Source organism: Girardinichthys multiradiatus, chromosome 14 (assembly GCF_021462225.1).
Source record: "Girardinichthys multiradiatus isolate DD_20200921_A chromosome 14, DD_fGirMul_XY1, whole genome shotgun sequence".
Lineage (NCBI taxonomy): Eukaryota > Metazoa > Chordata > Actinopteri > Cyprinodontiformes > Goodeidae > Girardinichthys > Girardinichthys multiradiatus.
Window position 1 is genome coordinate 26,994,241 of NC_061807.1, and position 22,883 is coordinate 27,017,123.

At 43.6% G+C, this 22,883-nt stretch overlaps 1 protein-coding gene across 2 annotated transcripts; it reads left to right on the forward strand.

The window, feature by feature from the left end:
* Positions 1-1,477: 1,477 nt before the first annotated feature.
* neurl4 (neuralized E3 ubiquitin protein ligase 4) lies at positions 1,478-22,852 on the forward strand. Of its 2 annotated transcripts, none has more exons than XM_047386936.1 (29): positions 1,478-1,759; positions 9,092-9,605; positions 9,688-9,753; positions 9,838-10,307; positions 10,379-10,490; positions 10,572-10,660; positions 13,102-13,174; positions 13,256-13,529; positions 13,614-13,795; positions 14,027-14,112; positions 14,211-14,373; positions 14,482-14,692; positions 15,396-15,472; positions 15,560-15,638; positions 15,742-15,911; positions 15,994-16,122; positions 16,206-16,348; positions 16,441-16,659; positions 16,853-16,951; positions 17,036-17,188; positions 17,284-17,451; positions 17,535-17,693; positions 17,796-17,975; positions 18,923-19,016; positions 19,099-19,206; positions 19,301-19,445; positions 20,772-20,884; positions 21,029-21,188; positions 21,282-22,852. In XM_047386936.1, the coding sequence occupies exons 1-29, from the start codon at positions 1,595-1,597 to the stop codon at positions 21,484-21,486; spliced, it is 4,806 nt and encodes a 1,601-aa protein (XP_047242892.1). In that variant the 5' UTR covers positions 1,478-1,594; the 3' UTR covers positions 21,487-22,852. The 2 variants fall into 2 exon arrangements, with proteins under 2 accessions (XP_047242892.1, XP_047242891.1); XM_047386935.1 differs by having other exon boundaries at positions 1,479-1,759; positions 16,203-16,348.
* The last annotated feature ends 31 nt before the right edge of the window (positions 22,853-22,883 follow it).

Sequence of the window (22,883 nt, forward strand, 5' to 3'; positions counted from 1 at the left end):
TTAAGTTGGTTATTTTGTTCTCTAACTTTTTGCATTTTCTTACAGTTATGGACTCTGAAAAAGCACCAATAGTTAGTCTTTTTCACACAAAAAAACAAAACAAAAGACAATGTGAAGAAGAAACTAAACAGAGTTCTGGTCATGGTTCACCAAATGCATTGTGGTTGAACCAAGTTAGGAGTAATACATGCCAGATTTAGGGCCATGGTTCTTAAACTCAGCACAATTACAGGAGCTGTATTGATTATTTCTGATATACAAACTAGTTATGTGAAGAAGTGGACAACATTGAGCCAGGAAGTGTCTGTAGTTTCCTTTTCTGCATTATTTACCCTTGAAGTCTGAACTCAGAGTTGAGAATGACATCAGATCTAACTTAACCCTGTTCCAGCTCAAAGTTTGAAAACTATTGAGATTCTCTAATTGATATACTCAGTAATCAAGTTAATTATTATTAGCAATAGAAGCTAAAAACATCTTTTTCTCTGCTGTACGTACCGATTAACAAGAGCTGGTTGTATGGTTCTGTGGGTCTTTTGGAAGATTTAATGAGATGCAAATAACCAGGAGTGCAAATAAATAGTTTTTACTTCAGCTATAGCTGGGTTTTATTTGCAGTGAAGTCAGATTAGTTTTTGAGGTCCAAGTGGGTGAAAAACCTGCAACTTTCTAACTCGGGATTATGAATTCAGGGGACTGTTGTCACCAAAACCACTGCTAATTTTGTAGTGATTTTCATCACTGATTTTTATTCTCCCAGATGAAAATGAGGCAAAAACTAAATAAAAAGAAATACAGAATGACTAGAAGTATGGCAAGAATAATTTTTTTAATGACTAAAAATCTAATGAAAATATTAGATATGATTAATTAATAGATATGAAATCAAATCTAATATTAGTCGTGTTGATAGGAGGGACAAGTTGGAAAAATAGCCAATTATCTTAATCCATATAAAATTATTTCACTAATTATTTAATATTTCCTGTGTTACACGTTATCATAAAACTCGTCAGATTTTGTAACATGAAATATATCTTAAAATCTGATAAACCGGCAGAGCTGTTTACCTCGAGACGAATCACCTTGTCTACAAAAGTACTGCCCCACCTACAAATTTTAATAGATAATAGATGTACTTGATTAAGACTGGATTAATGCAAACTGTACACAGTTTAATTTTAAAGTACAAGGTACATAATTGCACGAAGAAAATGCACAAAAGATAAATAACTGCATGTATTAATTTTTTAATTAATCTGAATCACAAAACTTTGCAAAAACAGCAAACTCAGGTTTTACCTAACGGTTTACGCATTTAAATTTTTTATTATGTATTTTATAGTTTATTCAAAAATTTAGGTAAATATAGAAATGTTTTTTTTTAATTTAACGTATACAAATGTGGTTTTATTTTGGTGATTACATATATAAATATGTATTGTATGACTTACTTATTGTTTGAATTGAGGCACTTCAGGCCTCTATCAGTTTCATATGTAGCTAACTGTATTACCACGGCAACCACTCGACCGTTGAGATAAGGGTGCTGTCGCAAAGCTGGAGTGTCGTGAATCCTGGCCGCCCCCTGAAGATGGCGGCGGAGCTGCATCCGCGGAGCGGAAAGCTGGTTGGCCTGTCCAACTCGAACCGAACCGCCCGGCGCAACCAGCCCGTCCAGGAGTTCAACCACGGCCTGGTGCTCAGTAAGGAGCCCCTGAGGGACCGGGATGTCTTCACCGTCCGTATCGACAAGAAGGTAAACAAGTGCAGGCCCGCCGCTGGCTCTCCTGAGCGGAGTAGGAGCGCTGCTGGTGAGAGCCGGGGGTCTGTCTGTGTGTGTATCTTTGCCCGCAGTGAGGGGCTTCAGCTGCCCAGCTGTGGTCAAACAGCCTGACAGCCTCCGCAGTCTTTTGTGAGCGTCCATGAGTCAGCACACTATATTATCAGAGCCCTGAGAGGAGGAAACAGTGGCCCGATGAGCAGTCTCATGGTGTAGATGTGTTACACGGATCAGTGAAATGAACGATAACCCGCCCGTGTAGCTTCGGTACCGACAGTTAGCCGCGCTAATGAGCCCTTAGCAGCGGGAACACACGGGGGCTGTTCTAGACGAGGCTTTCTGGAAGAGACCATGGAGGGTCAATGGAGTCCGATATAGAAGCAAAGCTTTCATTTCTGCCTGACAGGAGCTTAGTTCGGCAGGGAAACGGGTTTGTTCTGATGGAGGGTTCTGGTGGCAGTGCGGGGCTGGTCTCAGACCGGGTTAGCGTCACTGTATGGCCGAGGCTGTCTGAATGTTGGTAATAATAGGTGAGTTAGAGTTGAGCTGGGCCTCCTGGTCTGCTTCACACCACCTCATATTGTTACTCATTAATTACTGCAGTCATGGCTCACTTTCTTCCCCTGCCTTGTTAATATTCTCTAGAGAAAATCATCATTTCTGTCATTTTGAAAGTCAGATATGTTATTTATTGGGGGGGTGCACAGTATATCCCCAGTAAATTGTCATTACAATATTAGTGTATTCAATAGTTATTTAAAAAAAGTTTAGAAGGCATTGTTTGCATGCTGTTATTTTCCAAGGGTCAGGACTTTCCTCTGTTCATGACAACAATAAATGTATCTTGTTGGAAGGAGTTTCTCCATTAGAGACACAAGTGATGGTGCCCATGATGCTAAAGGTCACAGAGAGTTCCCAAAGAAGAGAGGAAAGGGTGGATTTAATGCAACTTATATCACCATGGTAACAAAAACATCATCACTGGATGATTTTTTTCTATAATATATTATTTAAATTTGTATCAAAATATCGGAAGCATGAGTTCTGTTAAAGCTACCAGCCCTGCCTTTCTATAAAATAAAACAAAAACACTTTAGATACAGTTTCTCGCCTGTGGAGTGGCATCTCAAGGCCAGGTTTTGTATTTTTCCACCTGTTTTGTTTGTAAATCGTTCAGGTCCACATTTCCAGATTATGCTTTGGGGTTTTTTTTTTGTGACCCAACCTGCCCGTTCTGATTTTTTACCTATTCTGTTTTTTTTTTTTCCTAAGTACTATAACATGTAAGTGTACTGGAGCTCTATTTCTGAAGGTAGCAGTTTTAATTTCAACCAAGACTGGTTAAACCTTTATCTGATTTATATTAAACTAAAACAGACATGCTTTAGACTACATGCTGTTGGTTGATACACTTATTTATTTATACATACCATAGTAACATTGACCAAGTCATTCACACACACACACATACATTCACTCTTTCAACATTCACCTGATACATACTAATACAATGCAGTATTTGGATATAAAACAGATAATGTTGACTTTACAGCCTCTATAATATCGTAAGGTATATTAACTCCTTGTGTTCTCCTTTTGGGAGTATATGTCAGTGTTTCCAGACAAAGATACTTTATTGAGTTGTTTTTTTATGCTCTTTAGAAATAGGCATAACAAAAATCGGATTTTTAAAATTAAATGTTCTTTTCAGTATTTGACCTGCTGATCAGAGGCAATCAGGGGAAAATTACCCACTTCTCTGGTAATTTACATAGATTGTTATTACATATTATTTGTTATTTGTAAGCTCAGCAAAAACAAATACTATCAAAAATATGAAATGTTGAACAGTTACTGGTAAATTTACTAGCAATTGATTTTTCTGGAAAAAAAAAAAAAAAACAATGTAAATTTTAAAGAGAAAAAGAGTCATGAAAGAGTGTAAAAAGTGAAAGCGTCAGCTTCTGTTTTTAGCAAACGTTTCGCAGCTTTATTTTTCACCTGTAGAATAATATGTCCTGGTCGCTTTTTTTATTTTGTTGTAAATCATTGACTCTACTTTAAATCTACCCTCCTACATATGAGCCTCCACTTGCACAAACGTCTGGTGACAACATATGAAGTAACTAATCAGAGTTCCTTTCATTGTTTCTGCAGGGTCTTAAGAAAAAATCTTAGGCTTCATAATATCAGTTATGGGCCTTTAAAAAGCCTTAAATGTATCCAGATTTTCCATACTTGGTCTTACTCTGTATTTGTTCATTGCATCGAGGAAAAACAGCTTCAGTGTTCAGTGGTTCCACCTTTGACTTGAACAAAGCCATGAATTTGTCCCCATCTATAAATCTGAGTTTGATTTCCCTGGTTTAGGAAATTCAAACTAAACTGTCATTACGTTTTGTTTTTTGTTTTTTTTATCAGGTCCTTCGTCATTAGAAGGTACTTGCATGTTTAACAAGGTTTTGGTTGAAGGCGGAGACTTCGGTGCTCGGGAAACTGTATCTTCTAAGTACGGCCTTTTGTATTTTTCTTGTTTTGCTCTATTTTTGCACGTGTTTAATCTAATTCCTCCAGCAGAAATAATTTTATGTGTTATTTACGGCTCCAGCTAATCTTTTGATCTGTATGCAAGAACACTGCATACATTTCAGGAAACTCTGTTAACCATAAAACACGTGGAAGCTGATTGTGAGGAGGATCAGGGTAGAATTAAATGACTGGATTCGATTATCAATGATCTGAAGATGATTTTTAAGGCCTTTCAATCTTTACTGCAGAACTGCATCACCTGCTACTAGGGGTGCACCGATTGATCAGCTGGTTGATCGATCGGCCCCGATTCCCTTAATTTTGGGAGATCGGTGATCACCGATACTTACATGAACAACCGATCTTATCCACTGATTTTATCTACTTGCCTAACCTATTGTGCAAGTTTGTTTCTTTTTTAAAATATGAAAAATTAAAGACTAAAGGAACTGCAACGCTCTAAGCGTTTCATTTATATTTGAGAGCAATATCGGCCAAAATCGGAATTGGCAGGTCAGGCTTTTTAAAGGAAGGTGATCGGCCAGAAAACTGCAATCGGTGCACTCCTACCTGCTACTTCTGCTGAAAATGCTCACCAGATATACATTCTTAAATTATGCAAAATCCTACTAGTTGACTCTACCATTCATGGACCTGTGTTACAGCCTATACCAGTAGTCTTCAAGGGCTGGTGTCCTGCATGTTTTAGATCTTTCTCTGGTTCAGATGATGGTTCAATACCAGGACCCTGCAGAACTTGCTAACATGCGGATGCATGTTATGTCATGCATGATGAGGGAATTCAGTTACTTGAATAACCAGTGTCAGAGCAGGGAAACATCTAAAGCATGCAGGATACCAGCCCTCGAGGACTGGAGTTGGACTTCCTTGGCCTATAACCTCACCACTATACCAGTCCCGTAAAAAAATATTCAATTGGTTGGCAGTGAGGAAGAGGGGAGTTGTTTGGATGAGCTAAAGCTGTCTGAGTTGTGTCCTTTTGCACATGGAACCAATCAATCAGACAGCATTATAAACTGATTCCCACCAGTTAAAGTTCTGGAGACGATTATTATGCTTGTTTCCTTCAGCTTCACCATCCACAGCAGTCTCCACAATGACTTGCGGATCACTGCAGATAAACTCTGGCTCAGCCGCGTGGACCCCTGCAGAAACTGCCACAATCCACGTTGAAATCTCTCAAAACATTTGCTCTTCCGCCATAATGTTTGCTGATCAGCTACCCTTCTTGTGCCCCTTGTGATGTCATCAACCCAGACTGACTCTGAGCAGAATGTGTTGTCTCTACTTTGATTTTTTCAGTTCACTTTAAAGGTTTTGTATTTTGGGAAACCCACGCTTCATTACTCAGTTTTGTTTTTATCATCAGTATACATTTGTTAGAGAAAGACTGGCTGCTGGACAGTCTCTTTAAAACCAGATAGTTGAGTTGTATGGTTGCAGGTCCTGAGCATTGAGGCTTTTCGGCCTTCTTCCGCTCTATATGCTGTTATTGCAATATCAGTGTTTACATTTTGGCAGTTTTTTGGGGGAGCAGAATAGCTTCTGTCTCTGCAGCTGAGCTTTTTAACATGTTAGCTCTGAACATCTGCCAATACCAACTGGACCACACACCCCTCTTTACAGTGACAGTGTGTGTCCACCCTTTAGAGAGAGGCCGTTCAGAGCTTCTACAGGGTGCCATCAGCGTGCCCATAAAAAGAAAACATCTGTGTGGAAATCATTAAGCATCCCCTCATGGCGTGCTTTTGTCTGATACAGGCTCTTGTTATCGGCCTCGTGACTGGAGGAAAATCGATTCTTCTTCCATCACGGAGCACCCGCTGCATGACTGAAAACTCTGTTTACTGGCATCTGCTGAGCCGCAGAGAAATATGGGGGGTAAATATAAACACAGGAGGAGAAATGAGGGAGCTTATCTGACGTGAGGCCTAATGCGAGTCGGACGCAGTGAGAGGTTTAGCGTTATTGGGTGAGAATTACTTTGATAGTGGTCTAGGAGGGGATTATAGCTTAAAAGGCCTTCGAGGCAATGCCTTGCAGAAGTATTCACACTCCATGAAGCCTTTTCCATGTTTTTGTGGTGTTACAACCACAAACACCCAGGATTTTATCAGACAGACCAACACAAGGTCATGCAAAAGTGTGAGGTGAAAGCCGAACTTGTGTGGCATGCATTTGCATTCAGCCCCCTTTACTCTGACACCCCCCAAATAATATGTAGTTCCATCTACTGCCTTCAGAAATCCACTAGTTGATAAACCACCAGTGTGTGATTTTCATCTCGGTATAAATCCAGGATGTTGTGTGACGGGCTGAGAACATTAGAGAGCAAACAGCATCGTGAAGACCAAGGAGTACAGAAGACGGGTCAGAGAGGAGGTTGTGGGCAGTTGGCTTATAAATCAACATTCTAGGTTTGAACACCTCACAGTGCACTGTCCATCCAAACCTACAGCACGGATTAGAGATGTAGATAGGAGGCCCATGGTGTGTCTGGAGGAGCTGGAGAGATCCGATGATGGACAACTGCTAGTTATGCACTCCATAAATCTGTCCTTTTATGGAAGAGTGGCCAGAAGATGGCTTAGATGATAGAAAGCATAAAGGAGTTCTGCTTGCAGTTTTGTCATTTAGGGCAGCATTAGCCCACAGCGAATCATGGTGGTGGCAGCATCATACTGCGGTAATGCTTTTCTTTTGCGGGAACAGGTGAGAATTTAGGTGTCTAAATGTGCAAAGCTAGTTGAAAACAAACCCTGAAAGAGTTGCAGGTTTAATCGCAGCAAAGGGTGGTTCTCACGCTTTACTTCTCAGATTTTTGTCTGCATTTCATTGCACTTCACAATCATGCAGTACTTTGTGTGTGTATTTCATAAAACCCCAGTGGAATACATTGAAGTGTGGGATTAGAAAGGGAAAAAGCTACGGGGGGGAATGAGGTCGTCGGCAAGACGGCGTTCAGTTGCTGATGGAGATAAAGTTTTATTAAATCTGGGCAAAGAAGTAGTTGCATACTCCCATGCAATATCAACATTCAAATGCAGCAAATGTGTGTGTTATTAATAGGAATGGTGAGACTGGCAGATAAGCAATAAATTCGATTATTTTAGTCGGAACTGGCAGTAATTCTGTTTGTTTAGCTCGGCTGTTGCTCTTTGTAACCTGCATCGTTTAATCTTAGCCGTGCTTCTTAGAAATTTACACCCTATGAATTTTTCATTCTTTTAAAAGCTGTGGTATATCCCTCCTTGGCATCTCAGCACCGGGACCCTATAATAATTTATCTGACTGGTGAGAGAGAGAGACTGGAGACGCCCACAGGGTGGTGTGCTACATAAACTGGGAAAGGAGATGTCTGTGACCCGGTGAGGCTGAGCCGCTGCTTCTACATGGTTGTTTTTAGCCCAGATCTGACCTAGCTATAGTAGCAACACTGCCTTACATAGCAAAGATCGCCAGTGTTGCTTCTCCTTGTCTCCTGTGGTCTCAGTTATAAGCTGCAGGAAAATGTCCCAGAAGCTTGTGGATCCCGACGCTCCTGTGTCTCACCTGCAACTCTAGAGTCCTGAGGAAATGATATCAATAGTATCACGTTATTTCCAGCTTACGGGGAGTTTAGTGTTTCTGGGGAGAAATGGGTTGTAGTTTGTCTGTTTGGTGATATTAGTCCGATGTCATGAAACAACAGGAGGGGCAAAGTTTATTCCTGGGAGGGGAAAATAAGAGACAAAAAAACGGTTTGGAAAGAAAAGTTGCATCCATCCAACCGTGGATTCTTTATTTAAAGTTTGACCAGAATACAGCATTTTTATTGTTAACTCAGTAATTTACACTTAAAATGAGACCTCTGGAAATTGGAGTCAGGGAAAGTATAGGATTTGTTTCACATCCCCTTCTTTGTGTCCTTTCTTCCTTCCTTGTGTAATACGTCCCTCTGTTCTTTACGTCCTTGTCTCTTTCCTTGTGTAGTACCTTTCTTGGTTTTGTCCTTCCTTTCGTCTTCCTTTGTGTCCTACCTTCCTGTTTCTTTCATTTCTCATCCTCCCTCCATTCCTTCTGCCTTTCCTTGCTTCTTTGTGTCCTATCACCATTCCTTCCTGCTGTCCTCTTTTGTTACCTGTCCCTTTCTTATGGCCTTTTTTGTGCTCTTCTTTCCTTCCTTGTGTCCTACTTTACTTCCTTCTAACCTTCCATCCTTTTGTCATACCTTTCCATCCATCCATCCATCCAGTTTCTCGCCTCTGCTGTGAACATACGTCCTATAAATTCATTACTTTATAATTTAAAGTGAACATGAAGGACCAAGAACTCTGGAAAGTTGTGACTGGAAGAACAGGGCATTGTTAGATGAAAAATGTGTCTTAACTATGTATCCAGACTGGAAATGAAGGAAGCATATTCCAGACTTTTCCAAACTGTCTGTGCTCTGTAAGGATCCTATTTTTAGCTGCATTTTCATCTCTTCCTGTTTGGTTTTCAAAGGACTGTTTCCTGAGCACAGGTACTAAAAATACCAAGTTTGACACAAGATATTTTTCATGCTTAGAATAAAAGCTGCTGAGAGCTGTTTTCTTCTACTCTTGGGTTTATCTTGTGGTGTAGATGTTGTTTCTACATTTTATTGAATCTCTTCAGGATTATTTTCTGTAAAAGTAGTTTTTTTTTAGCCTGACTCTCCAGGAGTATTTTATTAAAATTGTAAACCAACCACATAGCTGATCATAGGTCTCGTGTTTCATGTTTTTCACCCACCAGGTGAACTCCTGGAGCGGCTCGATTGAAATCGGCGTGACGGCTCTGGACCCAGCCTCGCTGGACTTCCCCAGTAGCGCCACCGGCCTCAAGGGCGGCTCCTGGATTGTGTCGGGCTGCTCGGTGCTACGCGACGGCCGCTCCGTCTTGGAGGAGTACGGTCGCGACCTGGACCAGCTGGCCGAGGGCGACCGCGTGGGCATCCAGCGCAGCTCCCACGGGGAACTCCACCTGTGGGTGAACGGGGAGGACTGTGGTGCGGCCGCCAGCGGCCTGCCGCCGAAGTTGTGGGCCGTGGTGGATCTGTACGGGAAGTGCACTCAAGTGACAGTGGTCAGCTGCGAGCCGCCGCCACCCTCCGCAGAGAGGGAGAGAGAGACGATAGAGCGGGACGAGGAGGAAGAGGAAGAAGAAGAGGAGGAGGAGGAAGTGGTTGTGCGTGGGGGTCGGGACAATGGGGGGATAGCAGAACTGATGAATGTGGCAGCAATGAATGGAATGGTGAATGGAGATGAAGGTAAGCCTGTTTTTAAACTTCTTTTTTCTGCAGCCATTTTCTGGGATCGTTTCCATCTCCTGTTTCAACCTTTGTCCTCCAGTGCCTGAGCTCAGCTGCAGTAACAGCCGACCAGACAAGTTTCCCAACAGCCTGGAGTCTGACGCTGGTAAGCAGATCCCCCCCTCTGATCTGGTGTTTTGTAGCTCAGCTCGATCGCTCTGATAACCGTTATCATCTTGTCTCTGCTCAGGTCTCACGGAGCACCAGCTCTTTGACGTGTTCAACAATGCAATAGTTTCATTTTATCGCTCTGAAGACGAGGGAGGAGGGGAGGACGGTGCAGGTGCTGGAGGTGGAGGAGATACTGGAGCTGGAGGAGATGCAGGTACTGACTCCTCTTCCAGAAATGACAGAGGGAGCAGCGGTGGAGGAGGAGGTCCAGCCAGTGGTGAAAGCGGTACAGGGACAGTTGGAGGAGGAGGGGGTGGAGGAGATTGTTGGACCTCTAACAGCAGCCCAGTCGGTAATGAAGGGGCAGCACCAGGCCCAGGGTCAGGCGGAATGATGACCAACGACGCACTACTGTTTCACGAGAAGTGCGGCACGCTGATCAAGCTGAGCAACAACAACAAGACAGCGGAGCGGAGGAGACCTCTGGACGAGTTCAACAACGGCGTGGTGATGACCAACCGGCCGCTCCGACACAACGAGATGTTCGAGGTATTTACACGGTCTTCTACTACCATCATCTGTCTTCAGGCAGCCTGACTAAACCGTGTCTGTGTCATCAGATCCGCATCGATAAGCTCGTGGACAAGTGGTCAGGCTCGATTGAGATTGGCGTGACCACACACAACCCCAACAACCTGGACTATCCTGCAACTATGACCAATCTGCGCTCAGGTAACATCCTATCTTCAGAGTCAGTCCTGAACAACACGGACGTCTATTGTAACGTTGTTTTTCCTTTTGCATTTTCATCAGGTACAATCATGATGAGTGGTTGTGGGATACTAACAAACGGGAAGGGAACCCGTAGGGAATACTGTGAATTCAGCCTGGATGAACTTCAGGTCAGTGGCAACATTAATGGATAATTCAATTCAGTTTTATTTATATAGCGCCAATTCACAACACATGTCGTCTCAAGACACTTTACAAAGTCAGTTCAATCGAATCATCCAGATTTCAAGTCAGGTTCATACATTCCAATTAATCCTAATCATTGAACAGTGCAGTCAGATTCAGTTATTTATTCAAATTGGATAAAAAGTTTTTCTGTCTAAGGAAACCCAACAGATTTAATCCAGTCAGTGACTTGCAGCATTCACTCCTCCCCTTATCCTGAGATAACTCAGGATAAACTAAGCCACTCTAACTATAAGCTTTATCAAAAAGGAAGGTTTTAAGCCTAGCCTTAAAAGTAGACGGGGTGTCTGCCTCACGGACTAAAACTGGGAGCTGGTTCCACAGGAGAGGAGCTCGATAACTAAAAGATCTGCCTCCTATTCTACTTCTAGAGACTCTAGGAACCACCAGTAAACCTGCAGTCTGAGAACGAAGTGCTCTGTTAGGAACATATGGAACAATCAGATCTCTGATGTATGATGGAGCTAGATCATTAAGGGCTTTATATGTGAGGAGGAGAATTTTAAATTATATTCTGGACTTAACAGGGAGCCAATGAAGGGAAGCTAAAGAAATATGATCTCTCTTTTTAATTTTCATCAGAACTCTTGCTGCAGCATTTTGAATCAGCTGAAGGCTTTTAACTGCATTTTGTGGACATCCTGATAGTAAAGAATTACAATAGTCCAGCCTTGAAGTAACTAATGCATGGACTAGTTTTTCAGTGTCACTCCTGGACAGGATATTTCTAATTTTGTCAATGTTCCCAAGGATAAAGAAGGAAATCCTACAAACCTGTTTAATATGGGATTTAAATTACATGTCCTGGTCAAAAATAACACCAAGACTTTTTACTTTATTATCGGAGGTCAATTTAATGCCATCCAGGTTAAGTGATTGACTAAGCAGTTTCTTTTTTAAAGACTCCGGTCCAAAGATGACAACTTCTGTCTTGTCTGAATTTAGAAGCAGAAAATTTAAAGTCATCCAAGTTTTTATATCTTCAAGACATGCTTATAGTCTATCTAACTGGTTGGGCTCATCAGGATTTATGGATAAGTAAAGCTGAGTATCATCAACTTAACAGTGAAAATTTATCCTATGCTGTCTGATAATTTTACCTATTGGAAGCATATATATAGTAAAGAGAATTGGTCCAAGTACTGAACCGTGTGGTACTCCACAATTAACCCTGGAGTTTAAAGATGATTTATCATTTACATGAACTGGCGACCTGTCCAGGGTGTACCCTGCCTCTCGCCCATAGACTGCTGAAGATAGGCACCAGCTCCCCCGCGACCCACTATGGAATAAGCGGTAGAAAATGACTGACTGACTGAACAAACTGGAATCTGTCAGACAGATAAGATTTAAACCAGTCTAGTACTGTTCCCCTGATCCCTACAGCATATTCCAGCCTTTCTAAGAGAATATTATGATCAACTGTATCAAATGCAGCACTGAGATCTAACTGAACCAGAACAGACACAAGTCCATTATCTGAGGCCATAAGAATATCATTAGTGACTTTCAGCAGAACTGTTTCAGTGCTATGATGAGCTCTGAAACCTGACTGAAACTCTTCAAACAGGTCATTGCTGCATAAATGCTCACACATTTGATTAGCAACCAGTTTTATCCTGGCCTTTTCTTGTTTGTGTTTGCACTGTGGGGTCCAAACCGATGCTGTTTATCTACATCACAACCGCTGATTAGGAGCAGATCAGCGCTCCTTCTGTAGTAATGTTGCTGCTTTTTGAATACATAACAAAATTAAGAGGTGAGCTACTTCAGGTCCTTCATAGCCTGTTAACATGTTAACTCTCAGGTGTACAGAGGAAATACTTGTTATTGGTTGCAAACACAACATTCAAACTCTGTCTCCGCTTAATGATTTGAAGAGAGTGAGTCAGTCCCGAGTTGGGAATAAAAAAACAGTGAAATCAAACCACTACAGAATTAAACCCAGACTATGTCATAGCGGTTACACTTTAAAAGCTTGGTAAAGTCATTACAAACTTTCTGGATTGTACACATCAGGAAAAGTTTGGAGCAGGAAAAACAGGCTCTCATTGTGAAATTAAAAGGTTGTTATTTTTAGGAATAAAACTAAGACTGATGACTCTGCTGTCACTGTGATTACTCTTTATACTTTACTAAAAGTCATTTAAAACTCCATTCCCTCTTTTGCTGCAAAATGGAAAAGGGTCTGTTTGCTAAAGTACTTTCCTACTGTGGTATTCTGATTTAACCCTGGTTCCTGCAGTGGAAATGTTGGGTGATAAAAGAATGGCCTCAACAAACTACTATGGTTTCTGTGAAAGGGTTCTAGTAGTTGAAATACACCGTGTGCTGTTTTTCAATATGCTGCTAAATGTCGTTGTAGGAGGGAGATCACATAGGGTTGATGCGGAAAGCCAGCGGTGCTCTCCATTTCTACATCAATGGCATCGATCAAGGCAAGTCTCATCATAAACCAGCAAATCAGCACTCAGAAAGATGGGGTGATGAATTAACCACTTCGTGGTCTTGTTCTCCAGGCGTAGCAGCGGCCCAGACACCCAGCGTGGTTTACGGTGTGGTGGACCTCTACGGCATGGCCGTCAAAGTCACCATAGTCCACAACCACAACCACAGTGAACGCCTCAGGCGCAACAACGCCATCATGAGGGCTCTGTCGCCCGACGTTGGTCGGCCCCGGCCAGCTCTGGCCCTCACTCCGGACTCGGAAGCATCCGACCGTCTGCTGTTTCACCCCAACTGCGGCCAGAAGGCGGCCATCATCTGTGACGGCAGGACGGCGCTGCGTCCGCAGTCAGTCAGTCCTCCTACTTCTGGTTTATACTGACATCATCTTTGCCCTGATTTTTTTAACATGTTTTCTGCTGCTGTATATAGTGCAACCGATGACTTCAACCATGGTGTGGTCCTGAGCAGCCGGCCGCTGCGCTCCAACGAGGTGTTCCAGGTCCGCATCGACAAGATGGTCGACAAGTGGGCGGGCTCCATCGAAATCGGCGTCACGACACACAACCCGGCCTACCTGCAGCTGCCTTCCACCATGACCAACTTGCGGTCAGGTAAGATGGCTTAAAGCAACTTCCTAAAGGGCCGTCCAGGTGGATCAAATATCAGTACCCTATGTGCCAATATTTTGTCCAAACCCCTAATCTCTTTAGATCCTCCAGAGTGCTGAATGTTGGTTTTTGTGTCTGGTGAACTATTTCTGTATTGATCTGGCCCTATCTATATTAGGTGGTTATATTTAGCTGTTTTCAGTGCAGAGATACCTGATCTCTGGTGTTTTTCAGGGACATGGATGATGACCGGTAACGGCGTGATGCACAATGGCACCACAATTCTGGATGAGTATGGACACAACCTGGATCGACTCAAAGTAAAAGGGATTTTGTTACGCATCGCCTTTCTGTTACATGCGTCGTCATTCTTTCTCCGTAATGTTTTATTTGATGAACCTTCGTCTTCCGCCTGCAGGCAGGGGACACAGTCGGAGTTGTTCGCAAAGAAGACGGCAGCCTGCATTTCTTCGTGAATGGCGTGGCGCAGGGCCCGGCGGCCTGGAACGTCCCCCCAAACGTTTACGCTGTGGTGGACCTGTACGGCCAGGCCGCCCAGGCCACCATCATGGATGACATGGGTGAGAGCCGGAGGAGCAGGACGTCAACAGGACGTCAACAGTAATGTATCTGAGATCACACCTCGGAGGACAGCCTGCTGACCTGCTGTGTCTTGTTGGCTGTTTCAGTTGACCTCCCCCCTCTTCCAGAGGACAGCTCAGATGGTCCCACCGCCATGTCCCCTGGGACCCCCTGCTCTGTAGCAGGGGTCACAACAACCAGCGACCTGCGTTTCCACCAGCTGCACGGCACTAACGCCGTCATCACCAACGGGGGGCGCACCGCACTGCGTCAGAACTGCCGCAGCGAGTTTAACGACGCCATCGTTATTTCCAACAGGTAAAAGCACCGGACCGACCAGTAATCAGAACCGTGGCTCTTTAGACAAGCTTGGCTCTAAGGTCTTTGAAGTAACAGAGACGTATGAAGCTGAGATGATTTTGAACCTTCTTAGGATGATACAAAACCTTTTCATGGTTTAATCCTTTTTTATTTTAATAATTCAGATCAATGTTGTCTCTTTATCAGAGACTCTAATCAGGGAACCCACTATTTAACCTTTCTGTGTGTTTAACTCGCCTGTTTAATGAAGACACGTTTCAAATTCATCTAATTTATTTTCTTTATTTTAATTGGTTTAACAACCCCCTAATTGTCAAAATACTTGGAATGTCTTTATTGTAAAAATGCACCCTAGATCTTGCGTTAAGGAGTGAGTTCACATGATATCCATCCATCCCCTCTCCGCTTTTTGCAGGTTCTATATTTAATAGCTGACCAAAGTAGAAAAAAAGGTTTAAATTCACGCTGAACTTCTCTGTTTGTGCTTTAAACAATACCTCAGATTTTAATGTAGAAGCTGTGAATTTTTGGCATGAAAAAGGTGTTAAAATCCTACTTTTTGCATTGAGGATTGATTACTGGGTCTTCTGTCTTTGGTTCGGTTTTCCTTCGGTTAAGAGAGATTATAATAGAAATGTAATTTATGAGCAGATTTCATCAACACACTCAGAGGGTCGCTCCTGTCATTTCTGTGTGGCAGGTGCCTTCGGGAAGGGGAGCTGTTTGAAATTGTAATTCAGAAGATGGTGGACCGCTGGTCAGGTTCAATAGAAGCAGGTGAGATGTTCTTCCGCTTGTTGACGAGCTGTTTCAGCTCTGTCTGGTTGATCCGGTCGGTCTGACTCTGTGTTCCTGTGCAACCAGGAGTGACCGCCATCAGGCCGGAGGAGCTGGAGTTTCCAAACACGATGACTGACATAGACTATGACACCTGGATGCTGAGGTATTGCTGCTCTGTATGAATGTGATGTTTTACAAATGATCTCAAAACGCAAGTTAAATCCAACCCTCCGAATAAATCTGTAATTTTTCTTCTTTTTTTTCAGTGGTACGGCCATCATGCAGGACGGCAACACAATGCGTAACAACTATGGCTGTGACCTAGACTCCCTGACCACAGGCTCACGGATCGGCATGATGCGCACAGTCAACGGCGATCTGCACTATTACATCAACGGCCTGGATCAGGGCGTCGCCTGCTCGGGTCTGCCGGCAGGTAGAGAGGCGCCACTCGCTGCTCAAATTAAAACGAAGGGTTTTATGTTTGGCACTCGTACAGACTCGTATGTCTCTTTCAGAGGTGTTCGCTGTGATCGATCTGTACGGTCAGTGCGTTCAGGTCTCCATCACCAGCTCCTCCGGCCCTCTGGACAACAGCCTCTGCACCAGTAACGTCATTGAGAAGAGCTTCCCCATCCACTCTCCAGGTGCTCAGCAAGGCTCCTCTTTCTTCAGTGCTGAACTGTGAGATCGTTGCATGCTTACGCTTTCCATCCTGTGTTTCTAGTAGCAGGTGTTGCCCATCGGCTCCACATTAAGCACGGTAAGAACGTGGTCCTGCTCGGCGAGGGCTGCCAGGCCATCAGAGTTGGCGGTTACTCTCACGGCATCGTGTTCAGCGCCAAGGAGCTCAAAGCAGACGAGCTGTTTGAGGTTTGCTCGTGGTTATCCTGATAGCTAAAGATTCAATCCACCAGCAGGTTTTTCTCTTTTTCTCTCCTGACCTCTCTCCGACCCTGCTGCAGGTAAGAATCGACGAAGTGGACGAGCAGTGGTGTGGCTCTCTGCACATTGGCCTGACCACGCTGGCGCCTCCAGAGCTGCCGTCCTGCCCGCTGTCCGGTCTCTCCCCCTCCCTTCCGCAGCTCCGCACCAAGGTCAACTGGCTCCTCTGTGGCTCCGAGGTCCGGCGCAACGGCGTGCTGCAGCGGCAGAATTACGGCTACTCGCTGGACCGGCTGACGGTGAGCAGCTGTTCCTGCTTAGAAAAATAATAAACCCAATTAAGTAAATGTTTATTGCTAAAATGTCCATTATATCCTAAAACTGATGGGGGGAAAACTAGGAAATCTGAGCGTGTCGTTTTTAAATGGAGGATTTGTGGGAAGCGTGCTTCCTGAACGCAGCAGAAGAGATGAAGTCTGATTGCGTTTCCAGGTGGGGAACCGTGTGGGCGTGAAGAGGTGCAATGATGACACGATGCACATCTTTGTTGACGGGGAGGACATGGGACCTGCCTCTACTGCAGTACCCAAAGTACGAACATCATTCTTACATTTGACTATAATAAAATACCAATCTGGAGAGTGGCATTCAGCAGCAGCTTCTGGCTTCTTGCAGAACGTATACGCAGTTTTGGACCTCTACGGGAGGATAACGGCGGTCTCCATCGTCAGCTCCTCTCTGACGGAGGACTCGGAGAGCATCAAGGCGCCTTCGCTCACCTCGGAGAGTTGCAGCGAGGGGGAGGAGGACAGCAGCCCCGTCAGAGAGGTTTGAGACTGAAAAGAGAGAACAAGACTGGACCTTTTAACCAGAATTGGATTTTGTAAATGGCATCTTTTTATGTCGTCTCTTCTTTTTTCCAGGTTGAGAGTGAAACATGTTCCCTGGTGCCCACAGTCATGATGTTTCTGGAAAACCATGGCAAAAACATCCAGCTGTCCAACCAGAGCCTGACAGCGGCCCGGGTTTCCAGCTACAACCAAGGCCTACTGGTCACTGCCCAGTCTCTGGCACGTCAGCAGCTCTTCCAGGTAACTGTGCTGTTGTCAAATAAATTAAACTAAATAGATTTTAGTTTACGTTCTGAGTATATTCTTCTTTTTTTCGGCACCAGTTTCAGATCGATCGTCTGAACCCGTCGTGGACGTCGTCTCTGTCGTTAGGGGTGATAGGCCACTCCCCCGACCGGCTTAACTTCCCCTCCACGGCCTGCTGCCTGAAACGATCCGCCTGGCTGCTGCAGCGAGACTCTGTCTTCCACAACTCTCTCAAAGTAAACACTCGGCACATTTTTGTCGTCTTAACTCACAAACCGCTTCATTTTTTCCATCATTTGATTCCATCTTTCTGCCTCTTCCCTCACACCCACCCTCAGATATGTGAGAACTACGGTCCTAACTTGGATACTTGTCCAGAGGGGACAGTGTTGGGTCTGCTGGTGGACACCAACAGCTGTCTCCATCTGTATGTGAACGGCATGGACCAGGGCGTGGCGGCACAGGACATCCCTTCACCCTGTTACCCCTTCATTGACCTCTATGGCCAGTGTGAACAGGTTGGTAGAGATGCAGAGGAACTTGGCCGCAACAGTATTCAGAATTTTGAATTTTTCCACATTTTGTCTTATTACAACCACAAACCTCAGTGTATGTTACTGGGAGTTTATATTGCGACCAACACAAAGCTTAACTGGGAAGGAAAAATGTCAATTTTGTTTTTTTACAAATAAAATCTGAAAACTGTAGTAAGCATTTGTCGTGAGCCCACGCGGTTTGCTGCACTTACAGATTCTCAATAGGATTTAAGTCTACTTTGACTGAGCCATTCTGACATCTGAGTATGATTTGATCTAAACTGCTCCATTTCTACTCTGGCTGTATGTTCAGGGTCATCGTTCTTCTGGAATTTGGACTTCTGGCTAAATGTCAAGCCTTTTTCTAAACCTCGAACAGGTTTTCTTCCAGGATGTTCCTGTCTTTTAGCTCCATCCGTCTTCCCATCAACTATGACTCGCTTCCCTCTCCCCGTTGAACAAAAAACATCCCCGCAACATGCTGGTAACACATCAATGATTAGCCAAAAGGAACGGTGTGTTCAGAGTGAAAAGCAATGTTAGTTTTCTGCCACATAGTCCAATGTCTCTTTAAATGGTGCGTGGCAAATGGAAAACTTCTTATGACTCTTTTGCTTCAGCAATTCTTCCATAAAGGCCCGATTAATGGAGTAGATTGCCACGTCTTGGTAGGTTTGCAGTTGTTTAAACTTAGTTAGTTGTACTTCATTTTGTTTGGGGTATCAGAGTAAAGGGGGTTGAATGCAAATACACGCCACGCTATGATTTCTATTTGCAAATACATTGAAGTTTGTGGTATAAAATGTGAAAAGGTTCAAGAGGTATGAGGGCTTTTGCAAGGCGCTGTATGAGGTCTGTGAGAGAGGCGTGACTAGCCTCTTGAAGAACCAAGATCTTTACTGCTCTAACTGATGATCTCATGATGACAGGTCACGATAGTTACAAACAATGTGCCAGCTGTGGGTGCAGAGAGCAGCGAGACGCGCTTTCAGGGAGACATGGAGAAGGCAGACATGGTTGACGGTACAAAGCGACTCTGTTTTGGTTTTTCAGCTTTGCTGCAGCCTTCAGCCTCCTGAGCAGTTCTGTTTGTTTGTGCATGCAGGCATCAAAGAGAGTGTGTGCTGGACACCCCCTCCAGAGGTCAACCCCAACAAGACCTGCGAGTACCAGGCTCTTTGCTCCCGCTTCAAGGACTTGCTCACCTTACCAGGTTAGCCATAATCTCTTCCACTTTGTTTTTTTTTCATCCAAATTCTTTCCTCCAACGTGTAAAATTATGCGTCTTGCTCCCGTTCTACATAAAGATGGCTACTTCAACGAAGATGCAAAGTACAACCTGTGCTACTGTGAGTCCTGCCACAAGCTCCGGGGGGACGAGGCGTACTACAAGCGCGGAGAGCCACCCCGAGACTATGCCCTGCCGTTTGGATGGTGTTGCTTCGCCCTCAGGTGGGTGGCTGTAGACCGTCCTCTCAGCCACATACACAGCATCACAGTGAGGGGTTGAACCTCATCCACTTTCTGAGCAGGATATAGCACAATCAGTCCTTATTCAAGGAGATGCTTTTCATTAAAGCTCAAATACTGAGTCAAGCTATTTGGTAAGACTTGACATCTCTAAAATGTATGAAATGTTGAAGTAAAAAGCAAGTCATTCAAAATTATAACCACAATTGTACAAAAAACACAGAAGATTCGCAGGAATGTTCTGCTAATCATGAGATGGGTGACAATTAAAAACATACTGATCAAGTATTTCTTGCTTGGAAGGGTTGCCAGGAGAAAACTTCGTCTGTCTATAAACAACATGGCTGCACGCCTTGGGGTTGCAAAGTTGCATCTGAGCTCAGACGGAGACCAATTTAGAGATGTTTGGTCATCATGCACAGCACCATTTTGCTGGAAACCAAACGCAGCAAAAACACATAATATGACCTGTCAAGCATGGTAGTGGAGGGGTGATGGTTTGGGCTTGTTTTGCTCCAGGATCTGGAGACATTGTAGTCACTGCATCAAATCAAGGATTCTTCTGTAAACCGAAGTTTTCTACAGCCCAAGTCCAGTAAATGGTAACGTTAAAGTCCAGACCTACCTAAATCCAACAAAGAATACATGGCAAGACTTGAACAGGGATGTTCAGATGCTGGTTGAGGTTTTTTGCAAAAAATATGAGAAAAGCTTTCTGTCTCTAGATGTACAAAGCTGTGGGAGGCCTAACCTAAAAGAGCTGCAGCAGAAGGCTCTTCTGCAGAGCACTGACTCAGGGGGTATATAAATGCATGCCGCACTTTTTCAGACTTTTTATTTGCAAAAAGAAAAAGTTGAAAATCATGCATCATTTTCCTCCCCATACAGACAAAATTCTACTTTGTGTTGGTTTGTCATAAAGCCTTAATGAAAAGATGAAACATAAAGGTATAAATGCTGTATCATAATCCACTACCAACACGTCTGATGGCAGATTTTTCCCGTGTCTACAGGTTCTGTGTAGTTATGCTCTAACTTAACCTCTTACTGCCTAAACTCTTTTAGATATAGCAAAATTAGGTACAGTTAGTTTATTTGACTATTACACATACAACATATACATTTAGGTTATACATTTTTTAAATGAACTAAATTAGGCATAACTGACCACTAGATGGCAGCAAAGTGATATGTGTTTTAATATGGATGTTTTAGCTGTAATAAATATGTTATTAGCGGCTCTTCAACCAGTGTCTCTATTTATTTATTAGACTCTAGATTTTACTTATACCCTGCCTGCTTTCACAGGATCAAGTCCCACTGTGAGGCTTCTAATGCACTAAAGAAGTGGCACATTGCATACCACGGCACCAGCGTAGGAACCCTGAGACGCACACTGGACCACGGCCAGCTGCTGCCTGGTATAACGAATGCTCATGTCTTTTTTTTTTTATTATTTTATTATATATTAAATGTTTTTATCCTATTTTGGGTCATTGCCCCTCAGTCATTTCTGATTGTTTCCTTTTTTTTTTTTAAATAGTAGTTTTTGTTTTGTTTTGCAGGAACATCGTCCATTTTTTTGGTGTCTCCAGTGAAGACAGAGAGCCAAAACGGCTACACTGAACCAGAGGAGAACAGCGCCCCCGGCAGGGAGGTTCCCAGAGTGCGGCTCTCCCCAACCATGCGCTACTCTGGCGTGGAGACGTTTGCTCCCAAAGTGCAGTAAGTTCATCCTGCACATTGTGGTTGAAAACATTCCCAGAATGAAAACCTGTGAAGAGGATGAAGTGATTTGGTCTTCTCCTCCTCGTGCAGATTTCAGGACCCCCGTTCTCACCGCTGTCACCAGGCTCAGGTGGGTTTCCAGGTGTGCGTGCGGCCAGGCTCCTACAAGGTGGGACCTCAAACGCTCGGCCAAGGTGAGCCTCTAGACCCTCGCTTCAGCAACTCTGAGGTCGAGTGGATCACGAAGGAGCAGGGCGGCACGCTTCTGTACGGACTGCTGATCCGGGTAGAGTGAACCAAGTGGCGGCGAAGGTCTGCGGGCCACTTCTGGTTATTTTTGATAAACAGACAACCAAATCCAACCCTTGCCTTGAGCAAGACACTCCTGGAATCCAGCTGATCCTACAAGCGGATCGTCGACAACTCAGCATTTCGGGTTTTGTTTGGGTCGCTCCCTCTGTGGCTCTTTTACTGGCCGAGAGCCGTGGCCATTACCAAGAACAGACACTGCCTGCACTTTATGTTTCGGACACTAGTGGGCGATTTTTAAACTTCATCGACACAATAAGTTTGTGTATTAGAAATGTTTTTTTTCCTGCCATCAGTTTGTTCTTCCACCCTCGAGTAGCTTTTTTTTTTGTTTGTTTTTGTTTTAGCACTTAGTTTACCACTTTTGACCTCTACTCTGGTGAGGAATATATTATAGGAGGAGGTATTTCTCACCAAACGTTACACAGAAAATGAATGAAGGTAGGTTTAATTAAAAATAAAATAAAATAGGGAGTGTGTTTTAACAGCAATGTAGAAAAGAGGAAACACTTGAATCTGAATATGAGCCCAGGAGCATCATGTGATTGTGACCTTGTTGGCAGGGAGATTTTAAAACTGGAAGGAGGTATAAATATGTTTACACACCTGTCCTTCACTGTGGGTTTCTGTCTTCTTTATGTCTCCATGTGCTGCCTTCCATTGGGTTACACAGAACTCAGTCCAGGTTTCCAAGCTAGAGCTGATTAAAAGCGACCTGGGTTCCTTGAAAAGCAGCGAACTAGCCCTGTACTCCACTGCTGGGTCATGGATTTCCAACAGTTCTGAAATGCATTAGCCAAATTAGGATGCCGTTCAAAGGGAACCACATACTCATCTGTTAAATTCTGGTTTATATTCTGATCCCAAAGTGTCCAGCGTCCCTGCTACAACGTGCAACATCACGGTCCCACCACCTCCCGCAGGGCTTAAATATTTTACACAAACTTGTGTTTACATGTGAATGTTTTGAGTTAGGGCTCTGCATTTATTTTACTCCACAATTGATTTACACTTGTCAAATGTCTAGAATCCAAAACACCCGCTTAGATTGTTTACAATCAGCTTTTTTGGTTGTTTTTTTTTTTTTTGCCAAATTGCATCCAGAGAAAATAAAACGTTTATGGCTGATGCGTCAAACTCTTCTCACGGATGGGGGGGGGGGGAGAAAATCCTAAAATAAAATAGAAAAAATGTGAAAAATGTTATTACATGGGTTATTTACAACCCAGTGCTGCTTTGTACACTTTAATTTGTATTTTTGTTTTGTTTTCTGTATGTTGTGTTGTACAGGCTGTTACATAACAAATCATATCTTCATGATTTATATAAAAAAATAAATGAACTGACAAACATTAATGTTCCAAAGGATGGTTGATGCGTTTG